The sequence below is a fragment of the Desmodus rotundus genome, chromosome 3 (genome assembly GCF_022682495.2).
Source record: "Desmodus rotundus isolate HL8 chromosome 3, HLdesRot8A.1, whole genome shotgun sequence".
Taxonomy (NCBI): Eukaryota; Metazoa; Chordata; class Mammalia; order Chiroptera; family Phyllostomidae; genus Desmodus; species Desmodus rotundus.
The window spans coordinates 141,347,593-141,363,699 of NC_071389.1; the positions used below are offsets into that span (position 1 = coordinate 141,347,593).

The following is a 16,107-nucleotide window of genomic DNA, read 5'->3' on the forward strand; positions in this document are numbered from 1 at the left end:
GTGAAAACAAAAACAATTATTCTGTATATTCCCAGAATAGAGGCCTAGGGACGGTGATCAGAAGCTAGAGGAAGTCAGATGGAAGAATTTTCTAATGTTCTGAGCTTTCCGGGAAAGAAGAGGCAGGCTTAAGAAGTAGCAAGTTCCCTAATATTCATAAAGTAATCAAACATAGTCTAGATAGATGACTACCACCTGGTGAGTAGGTTTGGAGAGAATTCATTTACTGAACAGAACATTGAATGAAATGCTCTTACTTTAAGGTTACACTGTAACACTGAGATGTGTTTAATCTAAAGATCAACCCCATTTGCTTGCGCTGAGAAATCTAATCCCAACACATGTTGGCCACGGGGAAAAAAAATACAAGATGAATAAATTAAATGAAAGGCAATACCCAGGTATAAATAAAAAGTGATGGAGAACTTCAGATGAAGAAATGGCAAACTAACAGGAAAATATAATCCAGCATCGCAACAAAGAAGCTTAAAAAAGATGAAGCAGGAAGCATAAACCAAGGAAGCGAGAAAGGGACAGGCAGAGATCCCATCACAGATGATACTAGGTATGGAGGATGCCTTTCTTTTCCTTGAGAAGTGGTTTTAGTCATTGTTAAGACTTTTCTCTTCTGTCTGTGGGAAAGACAAACCAAAAGAGCATGGCAGAGTAGCCGCAAAGGGAACAAGTTCAAGTGGTAAAATGAGCAAAGCTCTTAAGCGATCACTGAATTTCTGGCCTCAAATAGATCTGTCTGCCCATAGGGTCAAGCGCACTTGCATGGAAACTGCTGCTGATATCGGCGGCACGTACGAATGACTAAGGGAAGCAAGAAAAACTGGAAATTAAAACCTGTTTTCTCAACAAAGCCAATGTGGGGGGAAAAAACACACACCACCTAGAAAATGAGATGTGTCTAGGGCAAAGCCACAAAGGAAACAAAAAAGAAAAAAAGAGAAAAAAACGTTAAAAAGTTATCTCAAACACATTTCATCTGAACTTTATCACCATTTGTAATCAGCTTCTAAGGTTTCATAATAGCCTTTAACCTTAGTTACGCAACCCACTGAACAAGTCATCTCATTGTTACCCCACTTGAAGGAAGAGTGGAGACTCTTTTCATATTGATAAGAGATAGAAAAAGGAGTCACTCCCAGGAAAGAAAAGTGTTCTGAGTAAACTCACGGAGCCTAATAGTAAGGGTGGTGATAATATTTCGCTTGCCTTAACCCTTTCAAAGATTCATGGAACCATAAATTAGAAATTCATGTAATTGATAAAGTAAAGCAAATGTCACATTTAAATAAACAGACACTTCTTAATAGGAAAAAATAGAAATTATATCTTATTACTCACCCATTTCCTAGGTCGGCCTCTTGGCCGTTTTTCTCCAGTGGCTTCTGCTTTCTGCAAAATGAAAAAGGAAGTCATGTGGTTTCCTACCTGACATTATTTATAAGAGCTGCACCAAGGGACACATTTCAAGTAAGCACGTTCCGATTTGCAGAGGTGGTATTAAGATTGTTTTAACAATCTCCTCGTTTTAGGTTCATCTTCTGCATTTTTTGATTCTTCTTTGTTCCCCACTGTATGATGTAAATAGATACCTGTACAACCCTCACCCTAAAAGAGTCCCCTGGAGTGAGTTTTTTTTATTTATATCCATAATAAAAAATTATTTCCATATACCCATAATTATATAAAGTATTTTAGAAAATTAGTTTCTTAAGTGATGACTTCCTCTCCATGTCACTAAAGTTACAAAAATTAATATTGATACACTGCTTTATAATTTACAAAGCACTTCTACCTACATTGTTAGTCACAAACAAGTCTAAATGTAAATAAGACATAAAATTCTGATTTAAAAAACTTTTGCATATTTCTGCCTAGTTAATTCCCTGTTCCTTGCCAAAAGATAATCACTTGTCAATAAGTTCACCTAAAACAGAGAGGGGAAAAACTGGAAGAAATCATCAGTATTTGTCTGTGAAATGAAAACTATGGGTATTAAAAATAATAACCAACACATATGTACATTAACTATAATTCCACACTCAACACAGACCTAACCATCTTGAGGGTCTGTTTCATTGCTTTACTTCATAGAAGATTTTTCTGGTATCATGGTTATTTTTTCCCTTTTGAATCTAAATTTAACATTGTCCATTGAGTAATTTCCCTATGTTTATCATCCCTTACACACACACACCACATACACACACATCACATACTCCTTCTATAAACACAGGATAAAGAAAACTTAGTACGTACACTTCTGTGTATGAGGATCATCCCAGGGCTATATACACACAAAAAATATAGGTAGCCTGAGTCAGTGTAACTTGTTTTGCATTTTACTTTTGTTTCCTGGGGTAGCAGCCAGCAGGTACTTCATACATTGATACTAAAATTACCTCTTATAATTGTCTACCCTGCCAAATGAGAATCTCCTCTTTCTCTCTTCAATTTTCTGGTAAAAATAGATGGAGAAAGATGATAGATTAGATAGATGATAGACAGACAGACAGACAGATAATAGAAGATAGATAATAGATACAAACAAACAAAATAAGCCACAAGATTTCTCATCAAATAATATCTTCCTGGCCTGGCATTAGTATCCAACAGGTCCTATGAACTAACCCAAACTCTGAATAATTATAATGTTAGTTCACATTTATTTAGCATCTAAAATATCCCAGACAAAGGGCTAAGTCATTCACATGTTATTTTAGTCCTTACAAAGCTTTACAAGACGGTCATTTTTTCTTATTTTGCAGATGAGCAACTAGATTTTAGCCAGGAGAGGTAAATAACTCAAGGTCACACACAACGCTGGTAAATGGCAGATCTGGGATTTGAACCCAGTCCTGCTGGGCTCTAAGGACTGACTCCTACCCTCTCAACAGTGCTGCTGCCTTTCCATGGGCATTTGCTACCCTAAGTAGCTATTTTAGTTAACTAAAATCCTCACTGGTTCAGCTAATTTCCCAAAACAGAAGGAAGCCTGGTGGAGCCTTTGTCTATTTGACCATCAGATTGGGCACTTTGAATGGTCGTTTACTACTTTTCAGCGGCTACACAAAGGAATCACTTATTGTCAGGGGTTCGAGGCAATGTCTTACCATCAGTCAGTCATAAGGGCCTGAAATAGACTAAGTGAAAGCCAAGAAGGTCCAGTGAATCATACCCTCTTGCTGAGTGTTGTCTCAGGGAGAGAGGGAGCTATCTTGAGAGGAACACAAGCTCTACTTTGGAAAGCTTAGATTCAAATCCCTGCTCTAACATTTTAGCTTTAGAACTTTGGACTGGTCCCTGAAAACCCCAATTTGATTTCATATGTGAAATGGAGATAAGGTCTCCTGTGAGGAGTGAAGTGCCCACCACAAATGAGGTGCTCAAGAAATGTTCTCCCCCTTCTAATAAGATGGAACTCTTAAAGGGAAAGTTTTCCTTTAGGTTAGTCCAATCTCACAGAAGGTTCAGTCAATGCAAATATTCCATTACACCCGTCACCTTTAGAATGAAGCTTTTAAGAAACCCTTTGGCTAGTACATAGTGAGTTATACAAGCACAAAATTCCCTAATACAGAAGCAGTGTCTGAGCCAGTCTTTGGGAGCAGAATTTACCCAGTAGTAAATTACACCAACACAGAAGATAGAAACCCTTCCTGGCGGGCAGGGCGATGATAGGTGGAGCGGAGGGGAGGAGGCTGTTGACCTTAAAGACTAGTGGAGCCACACCAGGCTCCCTCTCTCTGCACAGTTGCTGTGTTTCAGGGTGTATCTAAATTCTGTCGAAGAGAGGGTTGTTTTCTAAAAGGGTTTCGCTGCATTTCAAAGTCAGAGAAAGCAAATCTCTCCAAGAGAGAGAAAGCCCTACAAATAAAAGGATTTTAAAATGAGCATCTCATTTACAAAAAGCCTATTCAAAAACAAAATTCACACCATTAACTAAAGGGCAAAATATCACCACTGTCACTTGGATTTGTTAAAAGCAAACTTGCTCCAAGATCTTCAGGCCGGTGTTCCATGTAAACTGAAACCCTCTTCTGAGACTGCATCTAGAAGAAACACATTAGCTGTGCTGTGTGGCGTCGATCTGGGAGGTTTTCATTGTTCTTTAAAACCCACATTATTTAATCATTCTGATCAAACTTCACAAAGGCTGCAAAACAAGTTAGGATTTTAGTTTATAAACCAGCATAGATTCAGGGTTTTTACATACTGAAGAACACAGGCTTTAATTTTTTCCCTGTGTTTAATGCTCTTCAGGATATTATTTTTCAATAGAAGACAAACAAAACATTTGGGGGGCTTCTTTTCTTTTTAATATGTCAACATATGCAATACCCTTGGAAGTGTATATTTGTTTTTCCTCTGGCAGAGTGGAATTTGGTTCTGAACTGCAAACCCATGTATAATTGAAACAAAAATTCATTCTAAGTATTTCCTGCTTATCTGGGGGGGGGGTAGAGGTGGGGTGAGGGTGGAAATTCTACACTTGCAAGAATTGAATTTTCAGACTATGATCAGCGCTGTTAGGCTAATATATGCAGCTATCTTATTGTATCTTGTTAAAAGTGATGTCTCTTCCTTGCTTGTCTTCATTCATATTGACTTTTTTAAAAAGTCTAGATTCAGAACTGTATCTTTAATTTCATAACATGCTTAGAAGCAAGTTCATGAGGGCTGGGAGGAATGTTAAATGGGAAATGTAATTATTTCTTTCTCTAAGAAGTTCTGGTACTCCAGGCTTTTAAATGCACTCTGCACTTAAAAAAATAATTAAGAAAGGAAATTCATCTAACAAACATAGCTCTTGAATTTGGAAACAGTGTTTTGTCTGGTGCACAAGATATGCTCACTACACATTCGCTGAAGAGGGAAGGAAGGAAAAAAAAGAAACGTTGCTGTTTATATCATGTGTATGTCTTGTTTCCCTCTTGCTATCAGAATTCTACAACTTTGTAGCACTTCTGGGTAAGACTTTAGCAGGCATTTAATCTAGCTCCTTCATTTAACAAACAAGAAAGCTTTTGGATGTCTTATGATCTCCAAAAGCATAGCCCTATGGTTTATTTGGGGGCCAGAAGTCTGCGGGTATTGGCTAAAGCACTTTTGCAGTCCAAGCTTATAGAGCTGCCCTCCAAAGGTGTCTCAGAACCTAACTTCCAACCTGCATTTCAGGTCACTAGAGACAACAGTCTACATTCTAGCAAACATTTTATAAAATATTTGACAACATCTATAGCACAGGAAACATCATAAGCTTCAGAATGAGATTAGAATTCAAATCCAGGAGCCACCATTCACTAGAGTTGAACATTAGATATGTCAGTTTCTCATTTGTGAAATGAAAACCAAAATGTCTACATCAGAGGATAAAAGGAGATGATATATATATGTAAAGTGCCTGATAAAAGCAACAACATTTAGTAGGTACTCAAATTTAATTTCTTCTTCTCTCCACATTTTATAATGCTACCCTTAAAACATACCTTCCAATTCTTTAAGTTTCCATAGTGATTTTTTGAGCATCATCTTACTTAAGTATGGCCCCTATTACTTCCCCTGTTCCACAATTGGGGGATTAAGCCATCTGCCCACATTCATAAGTAGTGGAACTAAGACCCAATCTAATTTCAAGGCAATAAAGGGTCTATTCTTCTGGGAGATGCTCCCACACAAAATAAAATAGCCATGAGCAAATTTTTAAAAATCAAAACCTTCTGGGGTGAGAAACAAATGAGTAGTTAAAAGTAAAACATTTCCAAGTTTCCTGTAAAGACATGGACAGGAGCTGAGATTGGGAACCAAGAGAATTATCCAGTTCTGACTTCTGAGTCAAATTTAGACAGCTATTAAGTTTTTGCTCATCTAAATGCTCTCATCATATTTTATATGTACTGTGATACTGTGTGAAAGCCAGAACTTAATCAATCAGTACATCTGAATAACAAACAACCCCCCCCCCCCGAAACCCTAAAAGAACATTTAGGCATAGCAGGACCTTGTTTTGTTTTCATGTATCTCTGTTTGTGTATATGTATAATATGTATGTACATACAGACAGATAATTTTAAGACTAAGACCTGCAGACCTAACAGGATATGGAGTCAGCTATCCAAAGGTTAAAAAGTCACATTTTCTTTCTTTCAGTTGTTCTCTTAAAAATATAAACAGGGTAAGTCAACATGCACTGGCATTAAAATCACCTGGACTCATCAATTAGACTAAGTACTGAGTAGCTCTCATTTCGCTTTTTTGGTTACCCAGTTTTAAGGGGTTTCTAAAGTTTAAGTGCAACCATTTTAGTCTTAAAAAGATGTTACAAGCTTGCCATCACTTGTATGTTTTCCAACAGGAATTGTAAGTAAATTCTATCCTCTACTGAAGTTTGTGCTCTTTTTACCCAAGGAAGCCCTCATTGTCAACTCCCCTATCATTATTTATACCCCCCCAACTTCACCTATACAGGCACTAAATTAAAACCAAGGCCAAAATGACCAGAGAAGTTATTTCAAAGTTTAACATTATCTTCCTTTAAACCCTCCCTCTACCTCTTTTGTAATCAGAAAAATCAGTATCAATGATACAAGAGTTCATAGGGGTTACCTTCTGAGCTAGCTGCCCCCTGGAAAAAAACGACTGCAATACTCTCCTTGCTAAATCAATGAGAAGATGCCACTCAAAACTGTTCAGTGCATTAAAGCAACAGAGAATAAAACAACAGCCTAAAATGTAATGGGTCCTCCATTCACTTTCTCCTGCTGGTTGGCAGAACAAAGATTCATAACTAAAAACTTTAGAATTTAGCATAGTGAAATTCACTGTTCCACCCTTGTGCCAAGCTACGTGGTTCCACGGTGAGCTCTAGAAACTGCAGAAAGTCACCTAACAAGACGGGATAGGTTTCCATGACTTTACTGACATAAAACGCTTTCCAGCACCCATTTATTCTCAAGAAAGAACTGAGATGCAACAGAGTACCTAGCTGGTATGTTTTCACTCCTTACACAATGATCTGGTGAGATCTGGAGATAAAAACGGGTCAGGGCTGTGGTCAAAGTGCTGAGGAGCCTTCCATGAAAAAAGGTGAGAAGAATGAGAGTCTGCAGACAGTGAGAATTATGGCTCCCTTGGAATAAAGTTAGTTCATAAAATAATTTTAGTGTACTTGAATCTCCTATATTTGGATCATAATCTATGATGACTCAAAGGCATTGCCAGATAAAATGTACTGATGCAATAAGGCTTGGTCCTCCCTGGTAAAGTGAAAAAAAGATGAGTTAATTGTTTAGGTAAATCAGCCTAAAATATAAAGATTATGGAGACAATACTGGGACTTTACTTAATTCTACCTTCCTGGATTCATTTACCTACTAGATAGGGTCCTGGATCCCAGCGGAAATTACCTTCCCACTAAATCACACCAGCGACAGCCCTCACTGGTGTGGCTCCGTGGGTTGTCCCACAAACTGAAAGGTGGCCAGTTCGATTGTGGGTCAGGGTCCGTGCCTGGGTTGGACCCTGGCCAGGACCATGGTTCGGGGCATGCGAGAGGCAACAGATTGATGTTTCTCTCCCTCTGGAAATAAATAAAATCTTTTAAAATAAATAAATAAATCATACTAGTTAACGTAGAAACCATAGGCTGGAATTTGTATGATAACTTCCAAAACCATCTTTCCCCAACTTACCTATAATGATGCCTTGGGTTACTCTCTTTAATTGAGCCTAGTATTCTGAAAAAAATGTTGTCCTCACTCAGCACTATGCTCTAACATTTACCTGAAATGATAAGGAAAACCCACATTCTCTCATCCAAAAATATCTATGATTGGTGTTAGTGATCATTTATGAAAAATCCAGAACATTTCTGGGAATGTGCTCAGAAGGAGTGCAAATCTGCCTTTTTAGTATCCAATTAATAGCAGGCCTTCTTTGCTTGAGCAAATAGAAGATACAACTTAAATCTTTACCTAAACATACTATTTGAATCATACATCTGGACATTTTCATTCTGCACTTTGATCTCTCGGTCTGGTCAAAAATAAGCTGAAGAAAATCTATGACATTATGAAGTAGGGCTACCTCACCCATCAGATCTTTTTTGTACGCAATTTCCTTCTATTAAGGTTTGATTCAATCTATTTTCCCCTGAAAGTACCTGAATGAGAACCGGCTTGAGACTTAGACATGAATTTGACTTGTGAACTTAAACACTGGAGAATTAATGACACCTCTTTCGTATTTTCTCATGATTAACAGCTGCAACACAAATCCTCAACCAAACATAAAGGAGAAGATATCTTTCTTTTCCCCAAACATGGGAAATGTGAAAATACAAAGTGTTTCCATCCGGCACAAACAGGAGAAGAAAACACAACAAAACAAAAAGGAAATTAAGAGGCAACCAGTCACAGGTATATCTCAAAGTAAAACATAAATAAAAAGGTCAAGACGCACAAACACAGACACACACATGAATGAGTTATGTATTCAGAAAAACATTAACTTCTGGTTCCTTTTATTAAGATAACAATATGGAACTTGTTCGGGGACAAATTGTGAGCACTCAGGTTGGAGTTCTAAGGAGTGATAGGACTGCTACGTAATGGTCATCCATGAGAATTTGTCATAATGGAATATAAGCAGATTTAAGAATTATCTTCTCGTCTGAAAGCTCCAAGCATAACAGACTGTGTCTTTAGAAATGTTTGTTTTATATTACACAAATCGATTTACATTGAATACGGTCTGACACTAAAGGGATTGCTGATGTAGTAGTCCAACACTTGGTCTTGCAACACTCTGCATGCATTGTAAAGTTTCTCATTGCTAATTTTCCAACAAGCAGTTTTGTTTTCAAATGCCCCAAGGCCAGTTACTGAGACCAAACATAAACTTTGTAAGTAAAGGAACTCCAAGCTGCAAGGAAGTTTAAGCACGTATCATCAGGATTCCACTGCTCCCTGCCTCTCCTCTCATTTTAGAGTTCTATTCTCTGACATACTTACCAGTTTCTGTTATACAGTTTTCATTTTGATGAGCCTCAGTTCTCAGGAGACCATCCAATTTATTAATCATAGAAGACTTCTCATATCTACTGTGGTCAGTCTAGCAGGGTATGTTTACCTTACATGTTATGAACAACGTAACTATTTCTTTAAAAGATTCCTTTTCAAAATCATTACAAACATATATTTTGTTAGAATACAATATATGTTTGATAATCATGTTTCTATAGGGTAGTAGCAAACTCAATAAATACTGATTTGAAAGTGAAAATACCTTAAATTTACACATGCCATGAACAATTCATCAATGTCATCATTGTTTTGCAAAGTATTATCTTCTCCAAATGAAGCGTAATTTATAAAACTGAAGAAGTTTAACAGTCATGTTATGGGAAAATATATTTATTCCCTTATATTAGAAGGGCGACTTTTACAACAGAATTGTGTGAAGTAATTTTGTCTGGGAGAATGAAAGATTTCAGGGAAGTATTTCTTTGGGAACAAGAAAGCTTACTTTGTTTTGGAAGTTGTAATATGTGTGCACACAGAGCTGTCAGAGAGATGAGTGGCCTATTAAGGTCACTGTTAATGCCTATCATAAAAGTAACTAAAAAGAAATTAAGCCTTCGTTGGGAAGAGATCAACTTTTTTTGGTATTTTGTTTTAGGTGGTAAATTAGCACAAGTGTCAGCTCTCCTTGTCAATAAAGATTTGGTTAGTCAGTGGTAAACTGTCCAAAATGAAAGGTGATGGAAGCACGTCTTTACTCACTGGAAATCAGGTAATACAAATGAAATCTGAAAGATAATTCCTTTTTCTTTTTTGCCTTAAATTTTAAAGAATTTATTTATGATGAGATTTATGTATTTCTTCCTGGGAGGTATTACAAGGATGCATTTTTCTTCAGAACAACTAGATCATAATCTAACTGTGTGTTAGCTACCTACCAAGATATCCCTCTGCCATCTCACTGAAGAAAATTAAGTAAATCCTACACTATGCAACATAAAAAAACCCTGTTGAATTAGCCATTTTAGTTAATTTAATAAATGAGATAAAATGTAACAGAAAGTATTCATGTCAGAAATATAAGATTATATATTCTCATTCCTAAATGACAGGGTAGTTTAGAGCTACTTGAAAATTTACTGATTAAATGTGAGTCACAAATCTTCCTTCTGACAGTTATATTTAAATATATGAGAAATCTGCCCCTTCAACTCTGTTCAAGACTGTTAAAATAAAACAGACAAGAAATCATAGTTCCACCCTAAATATGTATCACTGGTTGCTATGACAGTTTACAACATAAAACCCATCACATATAATATGGTTAGTGCCCATAGTCATAGAGAAAACCACATAAAACATTAATCCCCAAAAGATGAGCATGTAAGTCCTTTTTAACAAAAACTATACATGGTGTACTCAAATCTACTCAAAGATATGTCAAAGTTTACTTCTGAATTTTGAACCTTTGTTTTTAACTAATAAACAAACCTACAGATAAAATACAGGAAAACTTTCACATTTATTTATAATGCTAAAAAAAATGTGAATTTTATAGTCACCTTCACTTCTCTTTACATGTATTGACCCTGAGATATTTCCTATTTGCTAGCTCAAATAAAAGCAACATAGTTATTTTAGACTGTAATATAAAGTTTATAAAGAAGAACACCGGAAGTTGTACTTGACTGGGTCCTGTCCTGGCCCTCCAAAATACAGTAAGTGAGTCAAATATTTGTTTAAGAATACTTTTCATTGCCCCATTTAAAGTATTTCTATACCACCTAGTGGAAAGGCTATTTAGAAGATTTTGATATGTTATACTGCAAACTTATTGTAAACAAACAGTATACTTTATCATCAAATTTAAAGCTGTAAAATTCATAATTTTTTCCCAGTATCCCATAATTGGGTTTACTTCTAATTATTGTCTATTTGGCAAAGCACTTAACTTTAATAGGGGGATTTGGATTTGCAGTAGTCTCGTAAATAAGCATAAAGTAAATTAATCTTTACTATTTTTAAAGGAAATTGCAAAACCTATAGTCTTGATTTGTATTTAACTATTTCACAACTGGCCCAATTCCTAATGGTGTCATTCTTCACTCCCCCTCCTCCCCCTTCCACCTCCGTTTTAAGTCTCATATTATTTGGTGATTGCTTGTTTAAAAACAACACTGAAGCCTCTTCATGAACTTTTTCATGAACTTTTTATGCTAAGCATTTGCTTATAAATCTTACAAATACTAAGGGTAGGAAATGAGTCTTGGGTTAGCCAGTTAAGACAAATCCTTAAATGTGGATCTAGAATGGGAAAATTACAGGGGAGTTCCTGTGGTCATTGAGAAAGTTGGGAGGACTTAAGAAATCTCACCTTTTGAGCTGCTTTGGAGGGACTCTTGTTTTTGCTGCCTTTGGGTCTTCCCCTGGGTCTCTTAGGAGATGGCTCACCAGTTGGCTCCTAATTGTGGGAGGAAAAAAATGCTGTTGTGGCAAGAATGTCTGCAAGAAATTGACCCTGACTCTATAGTTATATTCCTTCATGTGCTGCTCCACCAAACTGTTGGAACGCATTCAGTTCAAGTATAAACAGTGATGAGGGTAGAGAGTTTAGAGAAAGGGGAAATAACTATACTTTAAATCAAGGGTTCAAAGAGGAAAAGTGTATTTTACATATGAAAACTAGATTCTATTTGAACCCTACAAAAGTAACAAAGGGTGACAAGTTTGCATGTTCTACACAGAAAGTCATTCGTTTTTGAGGTGAAAAAGTTGAATGGTTATACATTTGGCAACTCAACAATTAGCATTTTACACAAATACTACGAAGCATTGTTCTAGCATCTCAAACAGAAATACCAAGCTAACATCATAAATATTTCAACAATCTTCCCCACGGAAAAGATGGTTTTTAATCACATCTATATATCTGCATTGTCGGTCAACACATTGAGTGAAGTATTGGAGCAATTATCCAAGTTCTTCAACTCAAAATAACTCCATTCCCCTTAAAATTTCCAAATAATTATGGTAAATCTGTTGTGGGAGGTTTTGCTTGAATTATCTAGATAATTGCTTCAATTCTCCACTTCCTTTTGGAGATCCAGGCATGGACTCTAGTCTAAATTTAAATATTTTTTGATAAAAATGAACAATTTCTACAAAATTTTCTTTTGAGAAAACTCCTAGAGCTCCTGGGGGGGGGGGGCGGGGGGTGAGCTGGAGAAAACAAAAAGGAGGGAGTGAGCTGGCCTGGAAGTGTCTGGGAAGAAGAAATTGAAACTATCAATAGGTTTAGCAAAACTTTAAATGGCTTCTATGCCAAGTAGTAAATACTCAAGTGGTTAAGAGAATGCGATGATTAATATTCCAGTTCCTAAATATTTACCCAGTGAATCACCAAATTTCATTTCATTCAGATTTGGTGATTAAATGAGACTAATTAGCTTAAAACTCATGAAAGTCTTCAATGAAAATTCGCACCCTACTTAGAGAATCTGGGGAAGGTTACTGAAAGCTTTGGGACCACTAGCGCCAGTGGGCACATCCGGAGCAAACACTTCGGAGACACATTTTCCTTTCTTTGTGAACTCTGCCTTAACTCAAAGGTAAAACCTCCAATCACCTCCAGACCCCACTGCAATTTCTTTTGGATTATTTTTTGGAGGTTGGAGGCAACTGGAAGAGCTAGAGAAAGCTGGGTGGCGGGTGGGAAACGAGGGCGGGGGCACGGCACAGACTTCCTGGGAGGTGTAAAACAGGATCCTATTGCGGTATAAAGTGTCGCTTGGGCAGAGCGGGAAAGCTCGGGGGCCTCTAGACGGGCTTGTTTCCTTTGATGATTTCAAAAAGGTACAACCCTCTTAGTTATTAAAAACAAAAAACAAAAAGAAAAAAACACCCAGGCAAGCAAACATTGTTCGATATCCCCACCTTGCTCTCGGGCAGCTTTGGGACGCTAGGATAATTTTCTAATCGGCCGATTTGCCATAAAGGAAGTGCTTTAAGGCTAAGGAATGAAGAAGTTTTAAAAGCTTGCGGAAGCGCAGTTTAAATGTTCTCTATAGTCTGTCCAGCTCCAGCCATGCCCGCCAAGGCTTGGAAATTTCAGTGAACAAAACCCCCCACCCTGGGCTCTGAGCTCAGCCCTGCGAGCGCCGGCTGCACGCTTAATTGGTTGCATCCTCAGACAAAACCCTCCATTCCGCGGGGTCCCGGGTGCCCCTTGATCGTCCCCTCCCAACCCCCAGCCAATGGCCCTAAAGTAACACATTTAATGTCTGAAGCTCGGAGGCGCGGGATCCAGGAGCAAAAGGGAGACTGGGCGCTAGGCGAGGAAGTGACCCTACGCTACGGTGCACCCTCTCGGACGTTACTTTCCATCGCGCCCTCGGTCAAATGAGCTAATCCCGTCCTTTGCAGACCTAGCTCTCCTTCAGCCCGTTCCCAGGAACACCTCGGCGGCGGCGCCGCATTTAAAGAGCCCTGGGAGGACCCGGCGGGCCCACGAGTTCTTTGTCGGGAGGGCGCGAGTCTCGGGCCACCGAGAGCTTGGGGAAGGCGCCAAGGGGGCGGATGCTGCACGCCAGACTCAGACCCGGGCCCGCGAGCAGCCCGGGTTGGCGGGAGAAAGAGCCAACGGCCCCCAGGACTTCGGCCCCTCCAACTCTGCCCCACCAGCGCTGCCCCTCCAGAGCACTGCCCCGGCACTTCTTCCCTCCCCCGCCCCGACAATTGCGAAGCGGCTCGGAAAGCTCCCGGGGAATCCTGGATGGTCGGACCCCGGCCGCTCTCAGTCATTAGGAGCTACCGCGACACTCTAAGGGGTGCACAATAGCGAAAATCCGCGAACGAGCTTCGCCCGACCCCACCTCCCTCCTCCGCCCGGCTGCCCGCAGAGGCTCCCCACCTCCCGGTCCAGAGGGGCGCCGGCGCCCCGGGGTTCAGCCGCGCACGGAACTCCGCAGCCCGCCCCCCTGCCGGCGGGCAGCGCGCGGCGGCCGCGGCCACCGGACTTCCGCGCTTCTCCGGGCCCTCGCAGAGAGAGCGGAGGTGGGCTGCAGCTCCCACCCCGCCCGGGTAGGTACTGACTTGCTGCTGCTTCCTGGGTCGGCCGCGTCCTCTCTTCTGAGGCGCCGGGGCGGCAGGTTGTCCCTGGGCAGAAGTGGACGGCTGCCCGGCGCCTTCACCGCGTGCGCTCATCCTGCCTCCAGCCGCCGCCGCTAAAGCCGCTGCAGCTGCTTCGCTTTCGCCGCCCCCAATCGGCCCAGCACCTTTCGCGAGAGTGGTTGATAAGGCCGGAGAATGAGGCGGGGTGAGCGAAAGCTGGGTGCTGCAAGGGCTGCTGCTTAGGCTGCCACAGCTGCCACCATCAACGCCGGACGTCCAGCGGCTTCCAAAAAGAGAGAAGAGGGGAGGAGGAGGAGAGAAGGAGGCGCTGCTGGTGGCTGCGGCAGCGGTGGGTGGGTGCCGGAGGTGGAGGTGGAGGTGGCGGTGGAGGTGGCGGTGGAGGTGGCGGTGGAGGTACTGAGAGGAGGAGGAAAGCGAGGAAGAAAAAGAGGGTTTGAAGTTGGGAGGCTCCCCTCTCGGCTTAGGATCAGGAGTTGCGATCACCGGGAGCACTTCGGAAACGGCTTGGAAAGGGAAGAGGTTAGAGTGAATTGTGTCCCTTGAAATGTTAGGCGGGGAAAGAATTCCTCCTCCTCTTCCCCCCACCCCCCCGCCCCGCTCCGCGCTCGCAGAGTAAGAAAGAGAAAGAGAGAGAAAACAAATAGCGCCTTGGGCAGTCGGAAAGCAAGGGAGGATGGGTGGATTCTGCGGAGCCCGGGTCGGGCACTGAGCACAGGCAGGGGACGAGCAGTGGGTGGCACCGCGCCTCCTTGGGTAGCGAGAGCTGGCGGCAGCTGCACGGGAGAGTCGGAGGGGGACCCGGCTGCTCGCTCCTGCGTCCTGCACCAAGTGCGCGCTGCCCGGGCTGGAAGTTTTCTGAGTTCCTGCCCCCAGGATTCAAGCAGGATGAGTGTGTCTGTGTGTGTGTGTGTGTGTGTGTGTGTGTGTGTAGGGGGCGGCAGGATGGGGGTGAGGAGTAGTGCCCACCTCTAATCGTGGGCGGATAAAGGGGAGGGGGCTGCGCAGGAGGAAAAGTATGAGAAGGAGGGAGGCCAGGCAGACCGCCGAGCCAAGGCGCCTGGCCGTGGGCCAGAGGCAGCGTTCGAAATACAACCGCCTCGTCGGCGGCGGCGCCCGGGTGCCACCCGGAGCCCCGCTCACGTGCTCCCGCCTGGCGGCGAGGTTAAAGGGACAGGCGGGGATCCCAAACCGACTCGCTGCTGGCCTCGCCCCGCCTGCCGCCCAAGGTCGCCTGGGGGTGGTTGTCCTATGAAGGCTCGGGAATGTGACTGCAGGAGAGCCGCGATTAGGGGCTTAGCCTTTACCTGCACCTTCCCGAAGCCGAGCCAACACTCTGCAGGAAGCGTTTAGCTACAAGCGCCGCAGAGTTCTAGTCCCCGTGAGTGGGAAGGCACTGAAAAGGACTAGGAGCGGCCCCCGCCAGCCCTGCCCTGCCTCGGAATGCCCTCCTCACAGCTCGCAGGACCCGGCGAGCACGCACACTTACACTCACAGATACACACGTGCACACTCGCACAAGCACATGCATGTTTAAACACACGCGTAAACAAACATTCTCGAACTTACATGCACACATGCCTGCAGATACACATGCACGTTCGCAGATGCAGGCACACGTGCAACCAAAGTGCACACGCACTCGGAGCGCACCAGCGTCTTCAGTTTTCTCGGGAATGACTAGAGGCGATGCGAAGTTCCCCAACCACTACCACCCCCACCACCCGCTTAGCTGGCTCTATGCACTGAATTCCAACGTTCGCAGGGTAAAAGTTTTGCCCCGAGCGGGTACCTTGTAAGCTTCCTAACGCTGCAATGTGCCAACTGGCCAACTCTCCCATCAATTCACCTCGATTTAACCTTCTCCTTAAGAACTCCCTTTTTGCCAGGTCCTAATTTTATAGCTTGGGCTGTTTCAGAGTTATGTGAACACAATAATGACCACAGT

General features: G+C 41.8%; 1 protein-coding gene across 1 annotated transcript in view; it reads right to left on the reverse strand.

The window, feature by feature from the left end:
• Positions 1–15,019, reverse strand: part of HMGA2 (high mobility group AT-hook 2) — a 128,295-nt gene extending 113,276 nt beyond the window's left edge. Inside the window, exons 1-3 of the mRNA XM_045184729.2 lie at positions 14,124–15,019; positions 11,407–11,493; positions 1,354–1,404 (exon numbers count right to left, since the gene is read on the reverse strand). Of these exons, the coding sequence (XP_045040664.1) occupies positions 1,354–1,404; positions 11,407–11,493; positions 14,124–14,234 (249 nt within the window). The 5' untranslated portion in view covers positions 14,235–15,019. The remainder of the gene's footprint in view (positions 1–1,353; positions 1,405–11,406; positions 11,494–14,123) is intronic.
• Between the last annotated feature and the right edge of the window lie 1,088 nt (positions 15,020–16,107).